This window comes from Watersipora subatra, chromosome 8 (genome assembly GCF_963576615.1).
Source record: "Watersipora subatra chromosome 8, tzWatSuba1.1, whole genome shotgun sequence".
In the NCBI taxonomy this organism is placed as follows: Eukaryota; Metazoa; Bryozoa; class Gymnolaemata; order Cheilostomatida; family Watersiporidae; genus Watersipora; species Watersipora subatra.
Genome location: NC_088715.1, coordinates 18,653,375 through 18,665,805, shown reverse-complemented (window position 1 = coordinate 18,665,805; position 12,431 = coordinate 18,653,375). Strand labels below are relative to the sequence as shown.

General features: G+C 34.9%; 1 protein-coding gene across 1 annotated transcript; it reads left to right on the top strand.

The window, feature by feature from the left end:
* The first annotated feature begins 9,345 nt into the window (after nucleotides 1–9,345).
* Nucleotides 9,346–10,533, top strand: LOC137402348 (general transcription factor II-I repeat domain-containing protein 2-like). The gene is made up of 2 exons (XM_068088847.1): nucleotides 9,346–9,377; nucleotides 9,642–10,533. The coding sequence occupies exons 1-2, from the start codon at nucleotides 9,346–9,348 to the stop codon at nucleotides 10,531–10,533; spliced, it is 924 nt and encodes a 307-aa protein (XP_067944948.1).
* The last annotated feature ends 1,898 nt before the right edge of the window (nucleotides 10,534–12,431 follow it).

Sequence of the window (12,431 nt, the reverse complement as noted above, 5' to 3'; positions counted from 1 at the left end):
TACATAGGTAACATGAGAAAACATGATGGGTAACCTATCATGAGAAAAGTGTTTTGTGTAGTTGAAATAATTTGAGAGAAAATAAAAACAACTGTAAGGTTTATCAAACTTTGTCAAACAACTGTAACTTTTAAACTTCATACTATGAGGAGAAGGTTTTCTGCCAGTCTAATAAATTAAAAAGAAATAAAACAACTGTAAAAGGGATTATATGTAAATTTCAAATAATTAGCAAGTAATAGCTAAATTAGGTCAGTTTTGCAACAATTACAATAAAAGATGATCTGATAATAAGACAATTAATACAAACTGAGAAAACAAAATAAAATTCATGAACTTGTTGAATTAACAGTAGCAATTCTTGCATAAAAGTGTGTGGGCGTAGAAAGGTTACTGTCCCACCAGAAACTATCCATCAATTCTTTGTATATGATGATACTAAAAATATGACAGAATATCATAGTATTTTGTATTTGAAGTTTTATTAGAACAATGTCTGCCAAAAATAGTTGAATAAAAGAATAATATTAATAATAAAGATTGGAAACTAATCAAGTAATAATAACAGTGATAGGAAAATTAATGTTTTAACTTCAAACACGATACTCAATTTATGTTTAAAAGAATGCAAGTTGAAATAATAACAACGATGAAACAAACTTTAAAAAACTTATATTATAAACTTCAAAAGTCATAAGAAGTTTATAAATGTAATAAGAGAATTTAAATTTATATATATATATTTCTCAAAGTATGTAAATGTATGTAAATATAAGAGAGTGGAGAATAACTGATACTTGCAATCTTACACGATAAATCTTACAGTAATCTTACAAATGTTTGTTGTAAAATGTGAAATTAATTACAAAAAACTAATTCATTAGGTTTAAAAGGAAAGGTGTGTAAGCTAATACATCTAGCTGTACAACCCAGCTTTGCCCAGGTAATAAAAAAAAACTGAACATAAAATTGATTTGCGTTTAACATATAACAACATTTGCCATTCTACCTAAAACTGCTGTAAAGGTTTTCAAACATACTTTGTCAAACAACTTTTAAACTTCATATCATGAGAAAAATGTTTTGTGCAGGTCAAATAAATTTTAAAAATAAAACGACTATAAAAGGGTTTAGATGTAACAGTGAAATAATTAGCAAGTAATAGCTAAATTGAGTCTGTTTTGCTAACAATTACAATATGCGATGATTCAGTAATGATACAATTAATATTAAATGAGAAAACAAAATAAAATTTGTGAATATGTTGAATTAAAAATAACGATTCTTGCATAGAAGTGTGTGTATAAAAAAGTTACACCAACACCAACAGATACCCATCAAAGCTCTGAATACGACGATACTGGTACGACGATATGTTATGTAAAAATTAAATATTGAAGTGTCTTTGTCTGATCGAAGGTGAGAGAATCTAGATGCTATTCCTACTCGAGATAATACGATTGTTCGCGTGAAAAGTAGTGACCTTAACAGCGATTTAGCAATTGAACCTTAAGAAAAGCCAGAAATAGAGGTTCACAAAAACGGCATCGTGCTTCATAGAGTTAATAAAATTTAATCGCCAAATTCTAATATCGAAAGATTCTATTGTCGATATCATTTTGCCGAAAACAAATTAGCCCTAATACGTCGAGGACAAAAAAGCATCGCGTGTCATGAAGCTAAAAGAAAGCCATAGAGTTGTAACTATTACGTCATTTTTGTGTGAAAACGTCAAACGATGTTGCCTATGTATAGAGGCGCACTAACCAGAGATTCTCATTAATGCTCTTTAGATACCTAGTAGCGGCTAATAGTCCGAAAAGTATAGTACCCTATAAGGCGGACACATAGACAGACAGACAGATAGACAGACAACGATTGCCGTTTATATAGTAGATAGTGTGGCTGGCTTTAGTAGAGCAAAGTATGGCCCTGATAGCTGAGCTGATTTTAAAGTTAACTAGCCGATATGGTCTTTGGTCTGGCCAAGAGTTGTGCCAAACGGTCTCTGGTGCGGCTGGCTGTGGACTCTAGGGCCTGCCTGGTTTGTTCAAGGTATTAGTATGTTGCTCTTCTAATTGTGTTTAGAGTTCCTTCAGTCAAGCTTTGAGGTCTTTGCTGAACTCCGCTTTTTTGTAACTCCAGCTTTAGACTTTGCCAACTCCAGCTCGGCTTTTAGCTTGGCTTGGACTTCTTGCTATTTGGCCCTAGCCCTTTTTGTATAAGGGCCTTTGTGAGACTCGATTGCGGCTCGTGCTCGCTCCAGTTCTTTGGGGCAAGCATAGAATAGTTTGAGTTGGCTCTCATTTTGTACTCAATTTGCGCAATCAGGCAAGTATGGTAGGGCTAGGCTTTAGTGAATTGGTATGGTCCTACAAGCTTTGCCTTGAGCTTTGGTTTGCCCCTCTTCCTCTGTTATTCAGCAGCCAAACCCATCTTTTGCAACGTTGAGTGGAAGCTCTTCTCTATCTTCTTGCCAGATGGTCAGTTGTTCTTCTCTGAGAGTCACATGTACTTCTAGCCTCTTGAGTGTTCCCACCACATACTCATGCATTGGCTTAGTTTCCGTGGGTAGTGGTTAAAACCCCAACTGGTCCAACAGGTGTAAAATTTAGGCGAGAGTCAATAAATCAGCCGTCTTTCTTGGGTTTGAGTAAGGTCAAACTCGATGTGCTCTCATCAGCTGAGGGAGTAGCAAATTCCACTTTTCCTGGCCTCACATCAGCATCAGCGCTCAAAGGAAGTCTAGTGAGATTATTGCAAAGTTTTGCAAGACAATGGTTTATTTGTTATTGTTTTAATAAATGCTAAGTTTTCAGGTTTTACCAATTAAAATTATAAATAATATTTATAATTGCGGGGTTTTATGGTTGCAAAGGGGTTAATAATTTAGAGTTGAAAAGGGTTTTTGTTATAAAAAGATTTATATTATAAATCTTTTTATAAAAAAACCCCTTGCAACCCTAATTACAAATTGCATATCATTCTGTTGATTTTGGTAATGTCTCAAGTAACAAATTACTAGCACATTTCCATGCTCTTGTAGTTACAAAAATTTTCTTATTCATTTGGTAAAGAATTATCTTGTTTTTCTTGTATCACTGTAGTGTTCTTTTTCGAGTTTTAAATGTACATCGCAAATTGTTCATTCTGGACACGTTTACGTTATAAGGGTTTTTACACTATATGAACTGTAAAATACAAGTAAATAGCCTAATCCATTTCAATATTTTCCCAAACTTTACCCATTGCTATTTCAAATAGTAAAAAATCAAGCATAATTTAAATCATTGTACGTTCAGTAACTTTGGGTCGTATCAGAATATTTTTCTTTTTTCTTATTATGTTCACTTATTTTGGTGATCATGGTAATTTTTGTTCTAAGTTAGGCATGCGCTTTCAATGCCAATATAAATCAATGGTTTTCACTTTTTCTTGACAGCATGGTCTGTAGTGAAAAAAAAAACTGTACATGCTCAAAATAAAAGTAAAATTAAAAACAAATTACCATATTAAAAGCAATATCTGTCTGTCCATTTTTCAGAAGCCGAGATTAGAGGTTAGGATAAACATTGATTTCAACAAGACACAAGTTGATTTCAACATTGATCTCAAGTTCATCATATTGAGATTGGTAGACCCACATTCCAACACCTGCACCATTCAATCGCCTTTGAGTATTAGTGATTAATAATACAATTAGTATTTAAAAAATAAGCTCTTTCGCAACACGCTAGACTGTGAGGATACTAGTATACGTATATAATGAAAATACACCTATACGTCATTTTCTCTCCCAAGTGCTCTAAAAGAGATAACAATGCTTCAAAGGATGACTATGGGCTTCTTGTTATTCAATTCAAATTTGAGAACCTGTACTAACTTGGCGTTTCACATTATATGAACTTTAACTTTGTTGCATAATACAAAGGAAAAACTTTACATCAATTATTTACGTTATATACAATCTACGTTATAAGGGATTTACATTGTGGTATCTGTACATACAAACACTGCAACAGACAAAATGCCAACAATAACATAATTGTTTGTTGGAAGCATAATCACCAAAACATCTTACCTTGAAAGAATCACCTAAAGTTACAATATTTTTAAGTATATCTTGTCAGATCTAATTATTTGCATACACTATTCATGACTCCTCTTGATGGTTTAGCGTTAAATCATTTGTGTATGAATTTTGTTTGTCTTTTACAAAACAATAGAAATGCGAAGTATATGTTTATTACAAAATTCTAATGTTAAATTTAGATTTATCGATTGATTCTAATGCTAAATTTCGATATGCTATTATGAGCATTATTCATTACATGAAGGGCAATTTCTATTACAGAAACCACCACCCGAGAGGAGACCAGCTCGTAAGTCTTTTATAAAACATCTTTAAGAACATTTAGATATCAAGTACAATATGATTTTATTGATCAATATTTAACCGTAAGATAACATGCTAAACATGATGTCAGTGTAATGTTAAACATGTTATAATTGTATTTATTCTTTTGTTTTAGCTCTTCCAAGGCTGGGTACGAGCAGGTATGTATACTCATCTACAATTTATGTATAGAGAAAATATTTTATACATGTACCTCCAAATTTCTCCAATAGCTTTGGTGAACATTTTGATTGCTTTTCATTTTAACCAGCTTTTTGGTGCTGTTTAGTAAATGTTTTTTATAGTGCCCAATATGTCAATAGTAGCTTTATGCATTCTAAGTCATGCTATAAGAATTCATATAATTCATGACGAACATAACATCCAGATGTCTAGTCACTAGCTATATGTTTTGTTATATTTATATTGACGTCTGGAGGTTTTTTGTAGGTTCTCTGGCCCAATGAATCCAGACACTCAACAATCACCAGGTAAATTCTTAATGCAGGACATTTTAACAACTGTTTTAAACTCATTCAGTATTATATAAACAGTGGTAAAAATTTAGCTGCAATCTTTCCCAGCGAAAGAAACATTGATCTGTACAATACTAAAATGAAATCCCTGAATTCCTACTTGAGAAACTGTCTGATCAGTTATTCAACAGGCAAAATGGTTGGTGTTCTGCTGCAAAGTAGGCTCTTTCTGCAAGCAACACTTTTTTCCTTTTTGTTAAACCGTTTGAATATTTTTTAAGTTATTTAAACAATCAATTCAACACTCAAAAAGGTTATGAAAATTATACTAAAATCAAATTTGGTTTGCAAATGCTAAACCTCATATGTCTATTTTTTTGCTGAAGGAAACTTAATAACTATCTGTTGGAATCTGTTGATTAATGTTGTCCATTGTCTGTCGTCCAATTTAATTCTGCCTTTTCCTTAGGCAGACATTTAGGATATTTAGTGATTACTTTGTCAAAATAAGGGGCCAGTTAGTATTTTTTGTTCTTAATGGTATTAATAATTACATAATTATGAGATATATATTTCAGTATCTTACTGCGATATATATATATATATATATATATATATATATATATATATATATATATATATAGCAGGACAGATAGCGCAGTTGGTAAGGTATCGGACAGTGATCATTAGGTCCTAGGTTCAAACCCCAACAACTGCACCCTTCTGGTGGTCCTTAGACAAGAAGGACCACCCTTGCCTGTATAACGTCTACAACCTCTATACTGAGTGCAATATCCAAAGCCATGTCGGCTCGGACGTCGCCCGGTCAAACAAGGTCCGCGCTGCCTGTAGCTGAACCAGGAAAAGGCAGTGAAAAATGGGCTACTGGTTCAAAACGGATGAAATGGACTCGGACTGATAACACGGACTTCATGCAGTGGTACTTCATGAGTGAACCTCAAAAGTGGGGCTTTATGGGAAGGATGGGTCAACTGCGGATAAGCATGCGCCCTGAATTTCCACTAACTGCTACTGGCTACTGGTTAAAAACGGATGAAATAGACTCCGACTGATAACACGGACTTCATGCAGTGGTACTTCATGAGTGAACCTCAAAAGTGGAGCTTTATGGGAAGGATGGGTCAACTGTGGATAAACATGCGCCCTGAATTTCCACTAACTGCTAAGCAACTCGTAGCTCAGAGGAGTAACATAATCAAGCGGCACCTCATATCAGATCTGGAAGTAGATGAAATTAGAGAACAGTTCACCCAAGTAACCTCGACCAACGAGGAGTGCATATCAACACACACAGTCACACATACACGATCTTGTGTTAACTCATGAGTTGAAGAAGTCATGCACTTTGACCTTGACCCAAGGTTGAAGGAGCTTGCGGAAAATATCATCAACAATATGTCTGCTGATTATGGAAGCAGGGTACCACTACGGAGAGTTAGCAAGACCATACCCAAGAAGCTGTTAAAAGACATTAACTTGGCACTGGAGTCGATCTCAACTAGATCGATCAGTGAGACTAATGCCCTAATCTATAGTACGGCAACCGTCATCTTGGAGGAGATGGGTATTAAACCACTGTCAACAAGGCTTCAAGCCATTCCATCTTTGCAGCTGAGGCTGCAAAGATGGAATGGCTTGAAGCCATTCTTTGCAGCTGAGGCTGCAAAATAAAATCAAGAACTTGCGCAAGAAAGTTAGTAGACTCAGTGAGAGATCTAACCACAGCTTGGAGCCTCCAAAAAGGGAAGCCACAATAGAAGCTCTAGAATCTGCCAAACAGTAGCTAGTAGCACTCTCGGCACGACTGAAGTGGTACACCAAAGAGCGGGATAACAAGAGAATGCACAAACTGTTCATCAATAATCTATCTAAATTGTATTCCCAGTTCAAAGGAGAACTGCGGATGCCAATGTCAGATCCTCCCTGATCCAGCACCTCAAAGTTCTGGAAAGACATCTGGGAGAAAGAGACTACTCATAACACCACTGCAAATTGGCTGAAGAAGCTTAAAGAGAGCCACCAACACACTGTGGCTCAGCAAGGACTCACCATCAGCAAAGAAGACATCAAGTGCAGAGTGCAGCGTATGAAGAACTGGGCAGCACCTAGCCATGACATGATTCAAGCTTTCTGGTTGAAGAAATTGATATCCCTTCACACGAGAATGGCTAAACAGATGGAATGCCTAATAGAAGAAGGCGACCATCCAAAATGGCTGACCAAAGGACGAACTGTACTTCTGATAAAAGATTCAAAGCAGCGGCCGATTCCCAAGAACTATCGACCAATCATGTGCTTGCCCACTACCTGAAAACTGCTCTCAGGAGTAGTTGCAGACAAACTGGAAGAGCGCATGAGTCACTAAATGACCAGTGCTTAAAAAGGAATTGGGCGCAACACCTGAGGAGCCAAACATCAGTTACTGGTGGATCGTACGGTCTGTCAAGACAGCAGGAGAAGGCAAACCAATCTTGCCATGGCTTGGATTGACTACAAAAAGGCCTATGACTCAATTCCCCATAATTTAAGTATTTCGTTAGAGGCTTTTTTGATATTGATGAAATAACTTGCTGAGTGAATCCACCTCTGATATTATCAGAGCTGGATTTATTTGATGAAAAGGAGAGAATACCATTCAATTCCTTTTTGTTGAAACCATTGTATGTGATCTTAGCATTAGCTTCCTCTATTGACCGATTGCTTGGCTGAGTACAGGAAGTTAAATCTTTCAATGTGGCTTCTTTACAAGGTTTACACATTTTTCATACAAACGTACAGTTAGTCTTCACACATGTCAGCATTTAAAACTACTTTTTAATGCAGATGTAATTTTGGACTGAAATGAGGTTGTCAGTATGGTAACTTTTTGTAATCTATGTAATCATTGTTCCTCAACTTGTGGAGTCAAACTCTGCTAATCAGTGTATGCAAAAAATGTATATACTTTGGAAGTTCCAACACTAAACCAAATATTCTGAGAGGTTTTTGCTACAAATAATGTTATAGTGCTGTAAAAACAGCTTGAAATGTTTGGGAAGTCATCAAAGTTCATACCAAATTTTTCATAATCGATTATTATTACAACATTTTAAAACGTTAAAAATGTTATATGGTTTTCATCAGGATATTCAACAAGTCGAACATGTCTTTTCAGGTGCAGAGAGTAGTGACAATAGGACTCAAACATCAACACGTAAGTATAAAAAAAGCAGCACACGATATGTTTTACTTCAACTTTAAATGCCATAATCCTTTGTAGTAGATTATTATTAGAGGTGACACAGCAGACTCATCTGTATTGTTACTTTAAAGTTAAAGTGGTGATCAATTAATAGGTAGTTATTAAGAGATGTGTGTTGGTGCCCTTATCAGAAATAGAGCTCCAGCCTATTGTTAGCCAGTCAGATGCTTTAGATCAGGGCTGGACAAAGTGCGACTCTTTGCAAATTCTGTTGCGGCTCTTTCAACTCTGTGAAAATTCAAATTCTTTTGACGTATATAAAATATCCTTATAATATACTGTACAAAACTACATGTATTGTGACATATTAGGCTCATGTAAAAGTCTACTATTACAGCGTTATTTATACAGCCTACACATGCATCACGAGTCATAGTTCATGACATCATGTACATGACATCATGACATCATGTCGCTTTTCTTATGTAATAACGTTTGTTGCTGACCTAATGATGACAAAAATAGAATGCTCGAGAAAGGTTCATCAGGAATTCATTTCATCATGATTTCATAATGCTGGCTTATATAAGATGCTGCGCCTTAGTTGACATGTCATTTGCAATTGAGCCAATTAATGCAGAGGGTGGGGGGTAGCGATGGCATCTTCAACAAAACGAACCATTCCCAGAGTTACAATGAAAGCCTCACAAAGTAAACGAAATAGAAACAAATCTGCAAGAGAATTCCAAGATGAGTGGACCCTGGAATATGCATTCATTTTTAGGCATTGCCAACCGCAATGTCTATTGTGCCAGGAAACGGTCTCCGCTAACAAGAAAACGAGCATCAAACGACATCATGCGACAAAGCACAGAGAGTTTACGGCAACATTTCTACTGGGATCTTTAGCTAGACATTAAAAGCTAGAAAAACTTCAAAAATCACTAACTTTTTCAGAAAATATGCTAGTTTCTTTCACAGCTACTGATGAAGGTGCTACAGAAGCTTCTCTTCGAGTCTCAAAGATTCTAGCAAAAGCAATACTTCCCTATTCTCATGCTGAGATTGTAAAAGAATGCATGGTTGAGGCTATGGAAACACTTTTTCCTGATAAGCGTGATGTGATTGGTAAAGTCAAGGCAATACCACTTTCCAGGAAAACTGTCGCTGGTAGAATTGAAAGCATTAATGATCATCTCAGAATGACTTAGCTAACCCATATAGACCAGTCGGATTACTTTTCAATCGCCGTTGATGAATCTACTGATATAATGGATGTAGCTCAATTAGCAGTCTTCGTAAGGTATGTAGGCTACTGTGTGTACACCAACAACTGGTAATCATTTTTACCATGCATTTGCAAGATGAAGTCATACAAGAGCATTTTAAAAGACAGTAAAGAGAAAACACAACTCCAAGTAGAAAGTGTTGCACTTGTTTTATGATATTTGTTTCTAAGTGACTAACCCACACATTTATACTACATGCTTCTTTATGAAGCATCAGTATGTTTCTTTATAAAGCATAGTATTAGGCATTATGATTAGTCATATACCCTGTGTTGCAGAAATTTTGATGATGAAGAAATGAAAGACGAGCTTCTCACTTTGGTTGGATTAGAAGGAGAAACCACCGGTCAGGCTACCTATGATGCCCTCGTTAAAAGACTTGACAAGATGAAGATACCTCTCTACAAATGCATATCTGTAATAGCAGATGGCGCACCAGCCATGGTTGGAAGAATTCAAGGGCTCATAGCCAGATTGAAGAAAGATATGCCATCAATGCTAGCATTCCATTGCATCATCCACCAAACTGTTCTATGCGGAAAACTAAATGATCACTTTCAACAACTAATGTGTGAGGCTATGAAGATGATCAACTTTCTCAGAAGTCAATCAACTCTCAGACACAGAAACTTAATCAAGTTTCTCAAAGAAAGCGATGCTACTTGTGAAGATTTACTAACATACAATAACATTAGATGGCTAAGTAAGGGAAATGCTCTGTCGAGGTTGTGGAGTTTTCGTCTGGAGCTAACCTCATTTCCAAATACATGCACAAGCCTGAATGCAATACAGTTTCAAGAGATGATGAGCTCTTCTAAAGATATGGGTGACCTTGCCTTTATTGTTGACATCTGCGACTATTTGAATAATTTGAACCTCATGTTTCAAGGGAAGAACAAGACTATCATTAATACACTACCAGCTGTTCAAGTCTTTTCCCATAAGTTGGAGTTGTTTCTGTTAAATGTGCAAGGTGATATGCTTCACATTCCTACTCTAAAAACATTTTTAGATGACGATGAAGAAATGGCGTCTTGTACAGCTGAGTACACTCACTTTATAGAAAAGTTGCAACAAGAGTTTCGCAATGGACTTAGTCAGTTTCAATCTTTGAAACATATCATACAACTCATGAAAGCACCTCAGAAGGCAACGTCTAATAAAGAGTAGGTTACTCAGTTGCCATTGAAAAGTGTTAATGTCTCATCTCTGCAACTGGAGTTGTGTAACCTAAAAGGTACAGATATAGATAAAATTGAGGAAGGGTTCTACTTGAAAGCTTCAACAAAGGCTGAATAATAACAGCTTGCTCAACTAGGAAAATGGTTGTACACTGTGTCTGCTGCCACATATATGTGAATCAGCATTTTCATACATGAATAATATCAAGCGCAAGTTGAGATCTACTGTGACCCAAGGTCACTTTTGTCAGCTTCTAAGAATAGCATGCTGCAGTAGAAAGCCAGACTACTAAGAGATAATGAGCAGCCATTAACAATTCCATGCATCTCACTGAACTTTAAGTTATACAAAGCCCTTTAGGCTCACTTCAACATTATTCAATGCTACTGTACAAGTATTTTAATAAATAAATTTAATTATCATACCACTATCAAACTTGTATTATCAGTATGAAATGTTATAATGCAGCTTTTCATGAAATGTTAAACTGTTGTACAAAGCTCTTTACGCTCACTTCAACATTATTCAATGCTATTGTAAAAGCATTTTAATAAACAATTTTTATTACAACCACTACCAAACTTGTATTATCAGTATGAAATGTTATACTGATACACATATTATGCGGCTCCTAATGATCTTGCAACTTTGAAATTTGGGCCATTGAGAAAAAACTTTGCCTACCCCTGCTTTAGATAATTGGAGCATCACCATTTTTCAGTAGCTAATTTGGGGTTTCATTAACCCAAAACTACAAATTACAAGCCTTTGGAGAAGGTCCTATCAGGAGTGAGCCATTTAATAAAAAGTCAAAGTTTGTCAGAGAAGATGAGGACTGATACAAAGAAGAAACACATATTTTTTGTTTTTTTTATATAAACACATTTTAGTGAGCATCTTAAACTTAATAATCTAAAACACCCGACCTTTCAATAGTGATTTTGTGTTCCATTTTCAAAAAAGCTACTGTTAGAGACAAAAAGGTCATTAAATGGCAATTTACAACTGTTAGTTTTTAAAATATTGTGTTTATATATAAAGCCTCAATGCTGTTTAATTTTATATAATAACTACATGATTCTCTTTCATGTGCTTTCTTTATAAAACTATTGCTTCACTTGATCTCATTCCAAACTGGACTGAGTTCAAAGAAACCTTGATCTGTTTGTTTATAAAATCTGCAAATACTTTATTAAAAATATATATAAAATATATATATATAATATATATAAATATATATATATATATAATATATATATATGAAATATATATATAAAATATATATATAAAATATATATAAAATATATATAAAAGGCGAATAACACCGATATCCTAATTGTGCAGAAGCCCTAGGGTTTTTTCTGGTTTTATCCAAGCTCTATTTGTGGAAAATCTATTTTGTTTAATTTGCTAAAGCTACAGCATTGATTTTTAAACTTGATGATTAATGTTTGTTTTCTAGCTTCAGTCAGTTGGGCCACCAAGCACATTCCTCAGCTAGATGAGCAAACTAAATTTTTATTCCTGGGGAGCCCAAAGGTATTATTAAGCGAGTGAAAATTGTTTCCTGCTGGTTTTGATTTGTTTATAGAGTCAGAAAAATATATTCTTTTTTTCATTTTTAGATTTTCAACGACTTTTTAAAATGTGTCAATTTTAACAAGTTGGGCTAAAAGAGGGTTCAATTTAAAATATTTCAATAATATATTGACAAACTTAGCAAGAATGTAACAAACAAAATATTGTAACTGTTAGCGCAGAATTAAAAAATTTGTTCAGATAAAATTATTCAAAAAGTTACAAATGAATGTCAAAATCACATAAGGAACCGCTCAAAGCATTTTTTTTCTTTGTTTAGACATAAACGAATATCACAATTTTCACAC

Coding starts and splice junctions, on each gene's coding strand:
- LOC137402348 (XM_068088847.1), top strand. CDS start 9,346: ATGGATGTAGCTCAATTAGCAGTCTTCGTAAG. Junction 9,378..9,641: donor CAATTAGCAGTCTTCGTAAG/GTATGTAGGCTA, acceptor CCTGTGTTGCAG/AAATTTTGATGATGAAGAAA.